General features: G+C 32.7%; 2 protein-coding genes and 1 long non-coding RNA gene across 5 annotated transcripts; 1 reads left to right on the plus strand and 2 right to left on the minus strand.

Annotated features, from left to right (window-relative positions):
- Positions 1-1,537: 1,537 nt before the first annotated feature.
- LOC133688851 (uncharacterized) lies at positions 1,538-3,593 on the minus strand. Its single transcript, XR_009841214.1, has 3 exons — positions 3,266-3,593; positions 2,949-3,136; positions 1,538-1,859 (listed from the first exon to the last, which is right to left on the minus strand). It is a non-coding gene; the product is annotated as an uncharacterized LOC133688851 (long non-coding RNA).
- Positions 3,594-5,256: 1,663 nt separating this feature from the next.
- LOC133688361 (CAAX prenyl protease 2) lies at positions 5,257-13,107 on the plus strand. Of its 2 annotated transcripts, XM_062107828.1 has the most exons (8): positions 5,258-5,611; positions 5,735-5,794; positions 5,987-6,199; positions 6,903-7,014; positions 7,424-7,495; positions 7,701-7,763; positions 8,751-8,828; positions 12,591-13,107. In XM_062107828.1, the coding sequence occupies exons 1-8, from the start codon at positions 5,405-5,407 to the stop codon at positions 12,731-12,733; spliced, it is 948 nt and encodes a 315-aa protein (XP_061963812.1). In that variant the 5' UTR covers positions 5,258-5,404; the 3' UTR covers positions 12,734-13,107. The 2 variants fall into 2 exon arrangements, with proteins under 2 accessions (XP_061963813.1, XP_061963812.1); XM_062107829.1 differs by lacking the exon at positions 8,751-8,828 and having other exon boundaries at positions 5,257-5,611.
- Positions 13,108-15,928: 2,821 nt separating this feature from the next.
- On the minus strand, positions 15,929-17,793 carry LOC133689238 (protein LITTLE ZIPPER 4). Of its 2 annotated transcripts, none has more exons than XM_062109029.1 (2): positions 17,459-17,793; positions 15,929-16,429 (listed from the first exon to the last, which is right to left on the minus strand). In XM_062109029.1, exons 1-2 carry the CDS (start codon positions 17,743-17,745, stop codon positions 16,171-16,173), a joined length of 546 nt encoding a protein of 181 aa, XP_061965013.1. In that variant the 5' UTR covers positions 17,746-17,793; the 3' UTR covers positions 15,929-16,170. The 2 variants fall into 2 exon arrangements, with proteins under 2 accessions (XP_061965013.1, XP_061965014.1); XM_062109030.1 differs by lacking the exon at positions 17,459-17,793 and adding an exon at positions 16,965-17,110.
- Positions 17,794-18,044: the final 251 nt, after the last annotated feature.

Here is an 18,044-nt window from a genome sequence, read left to right on the forward strand (position 1 = left end):
ACCTCATATGTTATATTTTTTCATGAGAGGTTATAATTTATTATCATATGATATGTTGATTTAGATTTTACAGGTGATATATATATATACACTTCTAGGAGGTGTTAAAGAATCATCTCAACCTAATAGCTTAAGCTATTAGATGAGGTTACATGATATGATTTATATTATTCTCTAACAAACCTCCTCAAGTGAAAGTCTTTTGGATTTGAAATTTGCAGAGATTCATATTACCTTATGCTTGATTTTTATCAAATAAATGGGGATGGTGAGATTCGAATTCGTGATCTTTTGGTTATCAAGACTCTGATATCATATCAAAAAACTATTTGAATCCAATAGTTTAATATTAGGTAAGATCCCATAATATAATTTATATATATATATATATATATATATATATATATATATATATATATATAACAATTACATGTTTATACTTATAGGAGGGGAAGTAAACTTGGTGTTGAAGCCACGTATTATTAATGTGGCTTTATCTATAATTGAAATTGCAAGGAATCGTGCCTTCCATTCAAATACAAAGCACTTATGAGTATAATATCACTTGTTATAGAAGTAGTGGAAGAAGTTGGTGTGGGCATGCAAAAGATTCACATGAATGACAATCTAGCAGATGTCACGGCAAAGTCGACCAATGTTGAAAAGTTTTATTTGGTATAGATCCTCCTATGGCGCAGGAGCACTATGAGCAACATGAAGTTGGAAGGTGTTGAAATGATAAAAAAAAAAAAAAAAGGAGTGAAAATTGAGTTTAAGTGGGAGAAAGTGAGCTATAAATTTATATTTCACACTTGGAGAGTCAATTGCGTGATGAAAGGAATGTAGCCAACTTTCGCTGCTTTTTATTTTTTATGGTGGTAGAAGTCGATTTATTTTATATATATACTAGTCATCATGCCCGCGCTCTGCTGCGGTATCCAAAAATATTTATTTTCAACAAATAAATGCAGTGAGAGGACATGCGTGAATAACATAGGTCATTGATTGTATCGTGTCATAATAAGAATAATTAAACTGTTTTTTTCATTGTTTATTCTTTGTTTTTTTTTTACAATTTTTGTATACCGATAAAAGGTGAAAAAACTTAATAACAATGGAAAATTTTATTTTGAAGTTCTATGAGTAATAGCCAACCCTCCTATTAGAGAAATTATGTCAAAAGTCAGAAGGTTCTCTAATGTAAGACACACACACACACACATATATGGGTAGCTTTAACCAAGAGAATATGAGAAATATATCATGATGTATAGATGTGAACGTAAGGGAGATGTTTTTAATTGATCGGATGAGTCATAGGGGAAAATCTGTTGAAAAAACAAATAATAACGATAATTTATAGTGGTAAAATATTGGGGGTTCTGGGTTCGAATGAGCTGATAACTTTGTTGATGATCATAATTCATATTTGTAGATGAAGCTGCCAACACAAACATCTCAGGAACAGATGTATAGAATAAATGGAATTGAAAAAAAAAAGCACAATAATTAGCCTTTATGAATGCATTGATAGCTATTAACCAAGCAAGAAAAAAAATGTATTCTGACTATTCAAAGTAGCAAACAACTAAAGTATTCATTTAAAACTAACAAAATGAAAATTTAGTTCAAAAGATGTGGTTAATTTTGCTCAAGCCAAGTCTGTCATTATCATGGGACTAACATGACTTTATACATATCTGTTAGTATTTGTACCGAAGGCATGTTTCATGTATGCTCTTTATCTATAGGAACCGAATCCTATGCAAAGAAGAAGAAGAAGAGAAAGAAAGACAGTGCGAGGAAAGGACAAACTTGCTGATGTAGTGGCGATAATGATTCCAGCCAGGTTTCAACACCTATACATTGCAAAAATAGAAAAATAGGATGAACATGTAGTAAATATAATGGATTGCATATATAGAAGCATCAAATCTTAGTTGTTAAATGCTACATAAAGCATTGTGCACTTAATTGCACATTTTCTTAATATGACTCTTAGAAAGAAAAAAAAGGATTGGATAACCTAGTGCACCATGAATCACAGATTTTGTTTGCAATCATCTCCACTGGAAAAAATCAAAGCAGAGTTTGAAAGCATGGTTTATGTCATTTCAGCAAGTTTGGTACCCCAATGCAGCAAGTTATTAGAGATGACCAACTGATCCAATAGAGTGAATCACTAAGGGCAAAATTTAAGAAGAAAGAAATCTGCTAGCCTAGAACATTGCAGTTTCTGTTATTCATTGTGGGAACAGTAGTTCCTGGCATTTTCTTAGGTGCAATACAGATCATAATCAATCTCATTTCCCCACCAACTGTGACTTAAAATGTTGTCTATGTTATAACAACTTTGAACCCAATCTAATTTTATAAGTTCTCAAACTATTTCCTAAAGATATACGCTGGAACATCACCAATCATCACAATCAAATCAGAAATTGTTCTATGTACAATGAATATGACCATGACCAACTTCATATGATTTTTGAATTAAACATTGAAATCTGGCATGAAGATGGACAAAGCAAACACATTGAACACTATCATGGAATGGAGACAAATCTGGCTTTTTTTTTTACATAGAGCACCAGCAAATTTCATAAACAACAGCTAGTGATTTATCCAATTTCTAAGCATTTCTAACTAACTAACCTAAACTCATAATTTCTTCCAAAAGTTCTATATTTTAAATTAGCATTAACTTTCATAAACAACTCATAACAATTCAAACTAACTAACCTAAACTCACGGACTCGTCCAATTACCCACCTAATCACTGACTTTCCCAAAGCCAGAAAATGAAAAACACTTCTAGAAACCAGCCTCTTAATAAATTAAAAATCTAATAATAATTAGCCTTAAAATCATCTGTCTATAGCAAAGGGGGGCATTTTGAAATAAAAACCTCTTCCAAAAGTTTTGAAAACCACTTAAAAATTGATTACCTGAACATCACAAGGGTTCCAATGAATTCCCATACAATTAATCTATCATGCAAGAATCATCCATCACCAACAATGCTAGGAGCATGTCAATACCATCAGCAAGACATATCCTCACAACCACCTTGGTTTCGTAACCTGGATCCCCACTCAAGGCTAGGTGAATCAATGGTTTCGAAGGTCAAAGCAACCTGTAACAGAGTAAAAAGGGAAACAAATCAGTATCTCCAAGAAAGAAACAAATAAACAACCAAAACTAAAAAAAAAAAAAAGTATGGAAAGATAAAACATGAAAGAGTGTGTAGATGCAAAAAACCTACACAGAGAATCGAAAAACCCATCAGCATGAACAAATGAAAATAAAAAAAGCAGACAAAAATCAAAAACTCATCTCTTAAAAACTTTGCGAACCGCAAACAAAAGAAGTAGATCCATGGAAAAAAAAAACAACTTATAATAATAAGAAAAGAGAAGAAAGAAATGCAAAAATTGTTCTGCCTTGAGGGGAAGGGAAAAAGGTGAAAATTTGTGGTGTTTATCCGTACGTGTTTCTAGACTTGAAAAGAAGAGAAAAAATCTTTGCTTGTAAGTTCACGCTACAACCAACGAAAAGTTAGAAAAGAAGAGAAATTGAAATTGAAAACACGACTTAACTATCGTGAGAAACACAGCTTGAATCCACAGTTAAATGAGTCTGAATGAACAGTATTTTCGCAACATGTTTTAGTTTTTTTGTTAATAGTTGTTGCATTATGAGATGTTACTACTAGTTTTACTTGAAAGATAATGAGGTCCTCTGCTAGTTTTATGGTTGTAGAAGTAGATGTGTTAAATTCTTTTTTCTCTCTTGAAAAATATTTTTTTATATTAATAAAAAAACTAAAAGAGAAAGGGTTTTTATTATGCTTTTCTTCACAAAATACTATTTACTATAATAAAAAAAATTCATTTGAGTTTTTTTTAATTTTAATTACATCATTCAACATCAGATTTATTGAGATTAAGTTTTATAATTTTTTCAATTTGCTTTTTATGATATCATTCTAATCTCATGACTTGGATCGAGAGTTTGACTAGTTAACTTCAGTTTTTTCCCTTTTTTTATTAATTTTTCCCCTCAAATTCATTCTTCAACATGAGGTTGATTAGAAATTAAATTCGTTGCTTGTTTTAGTTTGCTTTCTAAGAAGTTATCATTGTCTCATAAATGAAGTCACGAGTTTGATGAATTAACTTGAGTTCGCTTCAATTTTTTTGTGTCTTTTTTTAATCAATTTTTCAATTTTATTTCTATCTTTTAATATTATGTTTATTGGGGGTTGAGTTTCATAATTTTTTCACAATTTATTTTCTATAAAGTTGTCGTAGCCTCACGATACAAACTGCAAGTTTAACGAGTTAATTCAATTGACTCGAGTTGTTTGCCTTTTTTCTAGTTGACTTTGTTTCTTAATTTCATATTTCAATATTAATTTGATTGAGAACTAAGTTGTATTGTTTGTTCCGGTTTGTTTTTTACGATGGTATCTCCATTTCATAACTTAAGTCATGGGTTTGACAGGTCAACCCAGCTGCGAGTTTAACAAGTTAATTTAATTGACTCGGGTTGTTTGCTTGTTTTCTAGTTGACTTTATTTCTCAATTTCATATTTCAATATTAATTTGATTGAGAATTAAGTTGTATTGTTTGTTCCAGTTTGCTTTTTACGATGGTATCTCCATTTCATAACTTAAGTCATGGGTTTGACGGGTCAACCCAAGTTGACTTGAATTGTTTTTATATCATTATTTAATTTCATCTTTCAACACTTGGTTGATTAAGAATTGAGATTCATAATTTATTTTAATTTATTTTTTATTAAATTATCTCAATCTTATGATTAAGATAATAAGCTTGACAGGTTAATTCAAATCAACTTAGGTAATTTTTTTGTTTTTTTTAATTGATTTTTTTTTCAATTTTATTTTTGAACATTGAGTTTATTAAAAATTAAATTTCATAATTTGTTTTGATTTGCTTTTTATAGGCTTATTATGATCTCATGATCTAATATGTGGATTGTCAAGTTAACTCGAGTTAATTCAAATTAATCTAATATGTTTTTATAAAAAAATTTATTTTAAATATTTATTCTAAATTAAATTATATTTTCATTCATTATTCATATTATTTTTTATTCACCAAATCAACTACATCATATCAAAATAATCCCCATTTAGTTAGTTTTTGTTTTTTTTTTTACTTTGATTTTTTTCCCCTCACAGCTTAGCGGGAACTAAATTTCTAGTTAGGGGTTAAGATTTATGGATGGTTTCAAGGATTGAAACCGAAAAAACGGCACCGCATTAACTGCTTTAACGAACCCACGCTTAGTAAGCTCAGTCAATTCCCAGTATCTCCCAATACGATCGTCTTCCTGAAGAGAATTTAGGGCACAAATCATCGACTCGATCTTAAAATGGAACAAGAAACGGGTTTGTCGAAACCAGTGGCTGTGATAGCCTGTGCAACCATGGCATTCCTTTATGTTGCCATTCTCTATGCTCCCACTTTGATTCTGCGCCTCCCGGCTCCTTCTTCTCTCAAGGAATTTATGATCCGACGGTTCATATGCGCCACCATTTCTTCATTCATGTCCCTTGTTTTCTGTGCTCTCCTCCTCCCTGTAAATTGTTTCGTTTCCTTGATTATCCACTGACTATGTGTTTGAAAATTCTCCCATACCCGTTATCACATCAATACTGTTACTTACTTGTATTGTTGATTTGTTGCTTATAAATGATGCTAGCTGAGGAGAAGGGAGGCAACTTACTTGTTCGGCGTATATGGCATCAGACTGGACCATCTTGTGAGTATCTTGATTATGATATGTTTTTTTTTTCATTGTCAATGTTGAATAAATGCGTACTGGGTAGGAGGAGCTATCCTTTTTGCACGTAGTAATTATCGGGTTATATTCTTGTATGACCTGCAGATGGGAAAAAAGGCTGACTGATTGCTAAAACTTGCATTCTGAAACGCAATTTTATGTATGAAACAGTGGCAAGCTGTGGTCTTTCCTCTTTCATTGACTTGTTTAATGTACGCTGGATCTTTGGTCTTCAAGTCATTATTGTTGGTGGATTCATGGAAGGAACACATGCATCAGGGTGAAGGAATTTCTTTAAACTGTATCAAAGATATCCTGCAGAACTTTCTTGCCGGGCTGTCTTCAACTGCCTCCAATGTCTTGGCTTGGCGTAGTTATGTTGTGGTGAGTTTATTTATTAATCGAAATGAGATCACAAGTTTCAAAGATAATATAGGGCATGAATGTTTGCATACTTTAACTAAATGGCTTTCTATAGCAATTAAGGTTATGGATTTTAATTTTTTGTTGGGTAGTTTGGACCCATAATAGGTAAGAAATTTTGTTTTCCTTCCATATGCTACCTACCAACCATTTCCTTTTACCTCCTATTCTACTATGTGCTATGTGCATGAGTGGCGAGTAAGAAACATGTGCTTGCTTACTCAATTTTTATCTGTGTTCATAAGTAACGCTTTTACTTTCAATGGTTGACAAAGATTCCATGAGTACATTGATATGAGCTATCGTGCACTTAATAAGCATGAAGTTGTCTATGATAGCGTGCCAAACCAACATTCCAACATGCAGAATATGTATTTATTCCTAAAATTGATTTCACTTTATGGCTTGCAGGAGGACTCAACTCAGCGGCATAGTTTGATTTTATTCTTGAATGATTATTAGTCTATCACATTATGGATACCAATGGGTCCTTTCTTCCCCTTAATTGATCGTTTGAAAATCTTGAAGGATGAAGTGGATTGGTTATCTTTGCTTCTTTATTTCCTACAATTAGCTAGCCATGCTCGCATCAGCATTGTAAGTTAGTTAAATGAAAAAATGTTAGCTTGATCATTGCACTGATCTTCAACTCTGTTATATGCAGGCTCCATTAACAGAGGAATTGGTGTTCAGAGCATGTATGATACCTTTACTTCTCTGTGGAGGGTTTGAGATCTACATTGTCATTTTACTCTGCCCCATTCTCTTTAGCTTGGGTAAGTGAAAGCGCATCGTTGTAAAGATACTTGCTGTTAACTATTATTTAGAAGTCAATACAGCATGTCAACCACTTGTGAGGTAGTAATTGAAGATGATTAAGAATTGGGTAGCATTCAAGAATAAAGTGATCACACATCCACTTGTTATCATATTATATTGGCTACTTGAATGTTTACTTTTTTCTCTGATACTTTTTGTTCATGTCATAACAGTGCAAAATAACTTGTGCTCAGTTGATCAGAAATTATAGATCACTTCCTTAAATACATTTGCTGTTTTTAGTATCTCTAGTTTAATCTTCTGACACCTGTGTAAAAAAACTGTACTGTTGTTTATATCTTATATCAGAAACTACAGTTACTTTTATGCAATGTGGTCTTACCAAGTGTGATTGTTATTGTTCAGCACATCTAAACCATTGGATGGAGATCTATGGCCGTCAAAACTATAGCTTGCTCAAGACATTCATGGTTGTAGGTATCCTCTGCTTCTTATTGTTGCTTTTGATTGATGTCTTTTGTACCTTATAGCAATTTTTCTATGACATAGATTTGTTTTGTTGCCTTAAGTATGATGCATTTGTTTTGAAATTTGTGGTGTTTGTTTGGGGAACATGATTAACCAAAGACTTCTTTTAGATCTCAATGTCTCATTGGCAAATGGATTTGTATGTATTTCTCAGGTCTTCGGCTAGGTTACACTCTGATCTTCGGTTCATATGCATCTTTTCTTTTCATTCGAACAGGTAAGTCATGTGACTTGATAATTGTTAAGATATCGAAACTTATTTTTGCATTCTACATGATAGCTTAAACTTTTGAATTAAGTATTCTTTCCAAGAAATTTATGTGAGGCTTAGCAATTCAGACCCTTGTTATCCTCATTCATGATCAAATTAATTTTAACATAAGATAGTAGTGGGCGTATTATTGATCCATGCTTCAAGTCGAAGAAGCTTTCACTCAAGGGAGCACGTAAAAGTCTACCTGTAGTTTTCATCTTACAAGCTAAACACTTCAATTAAAAGGTCATCATAGTAATGAACAATAGATAAGTTTATTTCCGCCCATTTAAGTATAATTAAATTAATTTTACTATTCCAAATATGCCTTTTAAGTATAGTTCCTTTGCAAATGAAGTTACTAGCCAACCACAATCATATATATGAAAGTAATTTTTTTTCTTGGTTTACTGGTGTCTTTCTATTAATGTGTTTGGCAAAAAAAAAAAAAAATCCGCTTGAATTTGATGATCTTTTTAAAACATTTTTGAAAATTCAGAATAATAGAATCATGAGCAAAAACATTATTTCAATTACTTTTTTTTTGTATGTTAAAAAAAAATGAAAGAAAGGAGCTGTGAAAAGGAAAACATGTTAAAAAATTACGTCAAAGCATTTCAAGGCCAGGTCTCTAGTTAAATAATTGGAGTATTAGACACTAACATTACAAATTGTTTCCTTCTATGTGTGATTTCTGAAAATTCACCGTGACATAGTCCTCACTCACCTTCAATGATCGTTGTAGAGCTCATTGTTGATTTAGACCAGATACTACTGAATGTTTTAATCTGAAATGATAGTGTAAGAACATATTTGGAGCGCTTATAGGACAAGTATATGATCTTTTTATCTCTTGTTCATTAAATAGTTAAAGTTAATTCTTTGTTGTAGGTTGCTTTTTTCCCCTATCTTGAATCATGTCTTGACCATGGATCACATGCATCTTTGTAGGACATCTTGTTGCTCCATTAGTTGCTCATATATTTTGCAATTTTATGGGATTGCCTATGCTGTTTGTGAGGAGGACAGGTATGTGAGTTGAATTGCAGGAATGCAACTGAAGCAATCAAATTTCATTGTATGACTATAAATAGATTCGGTGAATCATTTTGCAGTAGCATATTGCACAAGCAGGTCCTTATCGCTTTGCAACCTCTTAGTCATTTCTAGTGATTCTAGGCTTCTTGGATGATGTAACCTTGTATCTCTCAGTCATCACTAGTGATTCTAACTTAGAATTTCTAAGCTTCTTGTATGGGCATAAAATCATTGATCACCCCTGTGCTTTTGTAATTTGGTCAAATTGACACCCCTCTACATGAGGGTGGCTCCAGTTGATCCTTTTTCTACTAACTGGGGGGATTTTTTAAACCCGTCCTGCATGTCTTCCATTAAGTTGACTGTGAAAGGTCCATATAGGCACCACTTGTACGGTTCATAATAAAAATGAAATAAAACAGAACGTTTCTGAAAAAAATCAAATTATCTAATAAAAAAGAATTTGAAATTTATAAAATATATTTAAAAGTTATGAAATAATTTTGAAAACCTATGTGAAAAACATATTATATTTAAAATTTATAAGAGAAAAGAAATGAGAGCTCAGTATTAAACAAGACTAAATCATGTGATATTCATTAAAACTACATTTGGGAAAATAAATAATCAAGAAACCACTTTTCCATTCCCAAATCATAACCTGCTTTGTTAATCTGTTTGGATTAACAAAACCATTTTGAAATAAAGATAAAAAACTTAGTTTGGTAGTTGACCCAAAAACTGTTTAGTTTAATAATGGAAAACCTAGTGTTACATTCTAAATAAACTTAGAATCCTTAGTTTCTTCTTGGTCTGCTTCACCAAACTAGGAATTTCAAATTTTGCAGCTGATTGCGGGAGATGTTAAGGGCATGTTTGGTTGCAGAAAATAGTTTGTATGCTTCTTTTAAGTTTTGTGAGCTTAGACTTAATTCAGTGAAAAAGAAAAATTGGTTTAGGCATGGATGACCTTTTTGAGAATTGAGGTGAAACAAATTGAAATACTTTTTCCAAAGGGCTTCAGATCCTTCTGTATGTTCATTCTTATAAGTAGCATGGGGTAAGAGAAAGAAGTCAAAACTTGCATCATTTTCACATGCATTTTCGTATTTTGAATTACCAGGGCATGAACAAAACTATCAACATGCTATTCACTTGCTTTTCTTTTCCCTTGAATTACCAAGGAATGAACAAAAAAAAATGGTACACAAATATGGTGGGGTCCAAAATCAATGTATTGTTAATAACACATATTATTGACTTTCTTCATGTATTTATTTACTATTAATGAAGTGTGTGTTTCGTAATGCGGTGTAAAGTGTTTTTCAAAAGTGTTTTTCAATTGAAAATGTATCAGAATGATATTTTTTTTCAGATTTTTTATTTATTTTTTATATTTGCACATCAAAAAGCATATAAAAAATAGTTTGATGTTTTTTAGCTGAAAAACACTTTAAAAAGCACATTGGACCACAAAAACAAACACTCTCGAAATCTAGTAGCTTGTATAGCAAAGCTAGAGTTTCAACCATGGCAAAGCTAGATTATCAAGTGGAGAATATATTGGGATAAGCTAGCTATATATCTAATTAATAAGGTAGCATGTTCATCTCTTAAAAGTTAAAAAGATTGAAAGTGCATAAATTTTAAAGAAAAAAACATATGGGAGAATGTCCAAAACATTTTTCAATCCAATTCCCCAAATGGAAAAGCCTTACTCGAACATGATATTCTATTTTCCATTCTCAATGGAGATAATTTTATATAAAAAAAGAGAGATTTTCCGGATTTGGATATGTAGTTCAAGGATTAGAGTAACTTAACATGTAAAAGGGAAGTGAATTAGGTGTATCATTAAATTTTACAATTAATACAAATTACTTCAAGTAAATGTAATACCCAACAATAAAATTAAAGTACATGAAGTATAGAGTTAAGGGGGATACTTTATAAACTCGTTTTTAATGTAGTTTGGCAAGCCAACATCCACACCTCAAGTACTTAATCGTGCTTGAGTATTGTATTCCTTAACTTGTCCAAGCTTTAGACTACAATTACCACTTCCACACTAAGTTTTTTACACCACTTGAAGAAATCCCTCTCCAAGATTTTTTTTTTCTTGGTGAAATTCTCTTACCAATACCAGGAGTTTTTACTGAACTCTCAAAGGTTTACAATGATGATTTTGTTTTCGCAACAAATTCTCTCATTAGAGTGGATAATACAATTGAACTTTATACCTCATTAGATAGTATTTATAGGAATGAAAATATTTTAGCGTAGTGAGAATGAGATTAAATTTTCTGTGCTAGAATATGAAGGTTTAATAACACGAATAAGAGTATGTTCAAGGATTGATGATTTTGTAGTAGTTTTACTTTTAGAATAGCTTGTATATCATATATGTTCGGATTCTCTTGCTAATTTTGCAATTAGACAAGCTATATATATGTTTCTAAGAAAAAAACTAGCCGTTATTGTTTCTCTGACAGCTAAAACGGTTGACCAATTCATATTGGTCAAGTCAATTAATCGGCTAGTTCTTATAGAATTCTCAGTATTCATCACTGATGAATAAACGGTAAATCGATTCATTTGGTAACTCCAAACGGTCGATTGGTTTATGCAAAATTCTAGATTTAACAGTTTTACTTAGATGAATTCTTAGAACCGTAACTTATATTTTATTTTATTATTATAAATTATTTAATGCATGCAAAGTGAAGTGTGCAAGCTCATTTTAATTTTGCTATCAAGTAAGATTTAAAGATTTGCATTGAAACACTAAAATGAATATTTATTCTAAGTCTTCGCTTTACTCCCTTCTTGGACTTGAGGATTGAGTTCTTCACGTAATCTGTTGTGCTTGTTGATATGTTCTTTGTATAAAACATGTTTAAAACTTATTCTTAACCAAGTATATTATATTTATTTTTCATTTTATTGTTATTATCAAATATATAAAAACATGAATAAGTGAATATAAAGGTCAACAAAATATACCCTAGGCATCCAAGTTTCTAAAAGCTACACAATACATAAATTTCCAATCATGGCATTATCTTTTGTGAAAATAATCTCCGTTCTTTTTTTGATTTTCTTGTCCAGTTAAAGTCCCATTCATGCAAAGCTCTCTCAGCATCATTGTTGCAACTGAATAAATGGCAAAACTTATGCACACCAAGATCAATACAAATCACTACTCCACTGATTCAAAATCTCTTGACCCACCCTCCATTAGCACTATTATTATTTTTGGTTCAAATGCATATCCATACATCACCCACAAATTTGAGTGCACCGAGACCAATCAGCACTCCACCCATTGAAAATCGCAACCAACACCTTGTATAGATCAAACTCATGCTTCTTGGTCGATTTAACGAAAAAATAGATGGAGGTTTAAGAAAGTAGAAGGATGAACCATGATTTTAAGTGTTCTTAGATTCTACACATCCTTCATTTTTCGACTCCAAAGCATAGGATGATTGTTCCATATTGGACTTTTGAAGAGTTAGGGGAGTGGAATTTACATCCATGCAATACAAACAGTAAAAAAGAAATACGAACTAACCTAGCAGTTGTTTTAGGTTTGCCAAGCCTTTGTTCGTCAAAACTTTCCAACTTTATTTGGTCAAACTCTTCCATACTTTTTGGGTAAAATCAATCTCTATGTTGCTAGTTAAGATTTTGGACATTATTAATTATTATTGTTATTGTGACAGGTCTAATTGATCTTATAATTTGTTTCAGGGATGGTGAGCTTAGCATTCATTGCTGGAACTGTAGCCTTCATATGTCTTCTTTGTCCTGTAACACAGCCTCATTTGTACAATGATGGGACAAATGACTGTGAATGCTGGCGTGGATATTGTTCCTCGAACTTAAACTCCTAATGCTGAAAGAAGACGGGACTGACATTCTCTGCTTGTAGATGAGATTAAGTTGGAGGGAGAGTGGAATGCTTCAAAAGTTAGGAGGTGTAAAATCTCTCCTCGTCCCTTTCATGGGCAGTCCAGATTTTTGCCCTTGATCTCCTGGACTTGTCTGTATCTTTTATCCCCATCATTCCGTTTCTCTTATAAACTAAGCTGCTGCAAATTCTCAAAAAAAAGAGGAAAAATAGTTCAAATTCGTAGATATGAAAATCTCCGAATCAATCTGATGAACTCCAAAGATTTGCTTGTTTTATAAATTAATCTTTGAAAAGTGTGTGCTAACTGTGTTGAGAATGGAATTTGCACAAGTGTCCAGTGACATCTTTATATAATCTCTGAATCCCCCCCCCCCCCTCCGGGATTGCAGATTTTTTTCCCCATTCATCACTCGCCTGCATGCCTGGCAGCAATGGTGAAGCTCCTCAAAATGGTACGGGCTATGCTATTTGTTACAAAAAGAAATGAAAGTCTTATATTTATTTTTAAACGTCATGTACACGTGTCACCATGTGGTTCGCTAACAAAAGCAAAAAGGTAGAATTAACCTTTCATAAACTTACATGGTTTAGTAAATATCTTAGGAAACCTTCCTCTAAATATTGCCTGCACCAACACTTGGGACTTTCCAAATCTTTGCTCACGCAAGCAATAAAAAATCTCGGTTGACTCACGCGATGGTTTTTTTTTTTTTTATCTTGTAAAACAAATCATAAACATTTGTAGTGTAGATTTTTATTTAGAAATATATTAAAATAATTTTTTAATTTTTAATATTAACATATCAAAATTACAATAAAATAAAAAACATGACTGTCGTGCAAAAACTAACGGTGCTGAATCTGAACGAATCACACCACCAATTATCTGTTCTTCCACACAAAGGATCGTAAGGATGTATAGGAATTTTCAACATTGTTGGGGGGTCATTGTTCCAACTTTAGGAAGCCATTGTCTTCCCAACAGGCCCAATATTTCTTTTTTAGGCCATAGCTGATGGGGAGAGAAACTCAAGCTTGCTTTGAAATTGAATTGATTTGGAATATTTTTTTAGTTTGGATCCAAGCTCGAAATTGATGATGGGCCTTTATTTTAGGAAGTGAGGTTTTTTTTTTCTTATTCTTTTCTTATTGTTTTCTTAGCTTAGTTTTGAAAACGTTTTTTTGAAAATCTTGCACATTTAAAATTATATTATTTTTTTAACATTGAATATTAACATGATTAAAACAAATTGAGGATGAATGATAAATTGATCCCAAAAACCTAATGGATGATATGTTTTTATGAAACTTAAAACATTTTACCTTACATAGAAAAAAAATACAAGATTATTTTGTAGTTTTATATAGTAAAAAGTTAGAGAGTTATAAATAAATACAAGCAAAGTAACTTGAGTTTAACTCACACACAGTGCTTAACTTGAGCTTTAGGTCTTGAGAATTGGGATTAAGCTTTTATTTTTATTGATCTATTTTGAACTTGAATTTGAATTTATTATAAAATAATTTGTTAGTCCATAAAGAATTTTTTTTGTTGGTCAATCCATTTATACATCAGCTCATAGTCAAAACAATCTTTTTCTTCCTAGACACTTCTCCAAATGAAGAGCTAATGTTTTTAAGGTAAAAAAACTATAAGGTTTTTATTTTTTTATGGCATGTAGTTACTATAAAATGACGAGAATTAATTTTGATAAATATTAAAACTAATTTTGTATCAATTTTGGTGTAAAAAAAAATCATAAATAGAAATTGAATGAGAAATATTTTGCACACCTAGCACGAGCCATCACATTTTCTATGTTGTTGTTTTTTTCTAGTTTTTGGGCCTCTTTCCGCCTTTATTCTATAGCTTAAGATCCAGTCCATTGTAGAGAGAGTTTTTGATTTCGTTCTTCCTTATTTTATTTTTTTGACCTCTAAAGGAATTATATCTTTTGAAAGTGCAATTGTTTGAATCGTGAGAAGTTAATTACGTTTATTTTATTTGCTTTGAGAATTGAGAGGTGAATAAGAAAACGTTAAGGATATATAATTATTGTTAATTTACTGTAACTATAAGTTTTTTCATTAAGTATTATAGCTATACTCTAGTTTTTTTATTAATTATATAATTATATGATAGCATGTATTTTGGTTATGTTTAGGAATTGCTCCCGTTCTTAAAATTTTTGAATTTTTTTTGTGTTTATATTTTTTTTGATGTAATAATAAAAATAATTTTTAAAAATAAATAAATTTTATTTTAATATATTTTTAAATGAAAAACACTTTAAATCACTATCATTACTGTAATTCTAAAAAAACACAATTTCTTTTTATTGGAGTATAATTATAAATTTTGATTTATATTGCATGTTAAGTTTCTTGTTTATATATATATATATATATATATATATATGATAGCATGTTCGGCAACTTTCGCATTGACTTTCGTCTCTGAATCGTTGATGACGTTACCTTTGATTAGATCCTCCACCATACAGAATCTACATGAAAAGCCCTTCCCAATCTGGCTGTAGCTTCTTAAAAAAAAAAAAAATGTTTTCTTTCTATTCGTTTCTCGAAGGGAAGAAACCCCACCTGCACTCTCTCATAGCTAATTAACGAAGCCCTCCATTATGTATATACCACAAGAAAAATGAATGTTTCATATAACAACACCATGCGAGCGTTCTCAACTCTTGTTTGGACAAAAATGATTTGAGTTAATTTCATCAAGAAGATGAAAGATGGAAGACACCGGCACACAAATCTTACACAAGTACCTACGGTCAAGTCATCATATCACAAGGAAATACGTTCCAAGTAAAGAGGTGCATACATTTAGTGATAGTTTGAATTTATTTGGTGCCGTAGAGGAAGAAATATATTTTCCATACCACCAGTAAATAATTTATTTGGTGTAGCTTTTTTAGCTGTTCTTATGTGTTGCTGGAGGCCTTGATAAATTCTTATTCATTTGAAGGCCTAAAACAAGTGAAATCAGGGTCATAAAGCACTAAGATTCCTGGGGCTCGAAACAACTTGGAGTGAAGTCTGGTGGTCAGTCTTCCAAGTCTTTCTGAATCCTGATTTGATGCAAGCAACACATTAATGGCTAATTACAAAATTTGATCATTCAATGTGCAAGGGAGAGGGAGTACCTAAGTTAATCTTAAGTGTAAAACTACAATTATATTATATTCCTTTCTAGCACACTGCATGATACATCCTTAATTCTAGTTCAGAAACATATGATAGACAAGGAAGTAGAAATAAAAAAAGTATCCCTGCTAGAGAGATATCACTACTGTCCTCTATAACTGAGACACAAACGACTAGTGAAGTTGGGACTACGGTTTTACACAAAAAAGGCAAGCAAGCCTTAGTGGGGTCATGATTATCTATTCTGCTGGATCAGTTAGAGCCGGAATTGGCACGATCTGGGGCCGAACTGGAGCTAAGGTTGAGGTCAGGTATAGTATCATTGGGAGCATTGCCTTTTGAGTTGGGCTTCGAGAGTTTCTGCTTCAGCTCAGATAACAGTGCTTGGTTCTCCTGGTTGAGAAGCTGTGCTTTCTTCCTCAGCCTCTCATTTTCTTTCATTATGTAGCAGTTCTGCAGGTACAGCTTGGAGTTCAGTCTTTCCATGGTTGTTTTCGAAATATACTGTGCCCTGAAACAAAAACCATATTTTTATATATGTCAAAAAAGAAGATTGTGAAGTAGCAAGGATATTTTTTACTTCAAGTATGCAGAGCTTAAGCTTAGGTGAAGAGAATTAAATGGTAGCCCTACAAAAACAAAATAGACAAGAAGGGAAAGGTAGAAAGAAACATGTGATATTATGAAACACAAAATTGTCATCAATATACCCAAAACACAAACAAATAGAAAGAACAAGCATTAATTACCAAAATATAGATGTATACTAGTACAGAAAGGAAGAGTAGAAATAGCAGGATATCAAGCTAGTCTCGCCACTTCTGTACTATTTACGAGCTACGGTCATGACAAGGAATTAAAAATAAAATAAAAAAGAAGATAGCAGAGCAAACGAGGGACAATCAATTAAAAATGCGTGGACCACCTAGAGAAATATGCAGAACAAGTAATGGGGTTGTCTAGGAAATTAATTATATGGCGGAGCTATGGAGATGGAATAAGAGTTGTCCGAAATTGCACTCATTAAACTTGTCTCTTTCGGTTACCCAAACATGAAAGCAAAGCATAAAGGTCTTAAGCAAGACTGCCAACATGAGTTTGAACGTGTTTGCGTCTACATTACAACACCAGCCTATCTTCCACATTTTGTAGCTCTCTATGTGCATGTTAATTAGTGGCATAAAGAATCAATGGAATGTACCGAAAGTTAGATAAAGTTAGCAAAGGTAAAGAAAACCCCAGGAGAATCCAAGGAGAGTATATTTACAAACGACAGGCCCTCACTAGAGTGAGGTGAAGCAGAGCTAAAAAGAGGGGGAGGAAAGATTAAAGAAAGAAAGAGATCCCAACATGTTGTTGGTCCCTGTTGTTTGGCAGAGAAGGAAGCACAATCAACCAAAACTCACAAGCAAACTGGTAGTAGTACCCATGTACTTAGCAAGAGAAGGCAACAAGAAACTTAAAGGCGAGAGACAAATGGGAAGGGAGTGAGGGAGGTGGGGGCCTCTCTCCCACTCTTTATCTTATCAAAAAAGATCACCTTTTCAAAGGTTGTTGGTTCCAGAGCTTCGTGCGAGGAGGCAGGCAGCAGCTACTATATGGCTTGTAAGTGGTGGCAGTAGTAACGTGAAAGAAAACAGAAACTAATTGGGTGATGAGAAGGCGAGGGACAAAATGAACGAAGAGACTGTTAATATATAGAGCAAAAGGGTGGACTGGAAGATTTACAGGCGAGAGAGGGAGAGGGAGAGATTGGATATGGGCTGGTTGTTTCCTGTTAGAGGGAGGAGACATGCCTCTCTCTCCTCTGACATAGCAATCATGCATGTGTAAGCACGGAAGGCGGCCGGTTAAGAGCAAAGATTTTGAAAAAAAAAAAAAAGAGAGAGTGTTATGAGTAGGTGTTGAACTGATGATGGCGGAGGATATATGAGGTCATGTGAATGATGATGGTGCCGATTTCGTGACCAAAATCGGCATTATTGGCATGGAAGGGACAATAATGGGATTTCGGCCCTAGGCCTTGTAAAATGATGGAGGCCTGGTGGGCTAGGCCGTCCCGAGATTCGCAATGATGGTTTAGATTGGTTCGGACCATCATCACCTCACCCCCATCATCAATTCTC

The sequence above is a fragment of the Populus nigra genome, chromosome 3 (genome assembly GCF_951802175.1).
Source record: "Populus nigra chromosome 3, ddPopNigr1.1, whole genome shotgun sequence".
NCBI classification, from domain to species: Eukaryota; Viridiplantae; Streptophyta; class Magnoliopsida; order Malpighiales; family Salicaceae; genus Populus; species Populus nigra.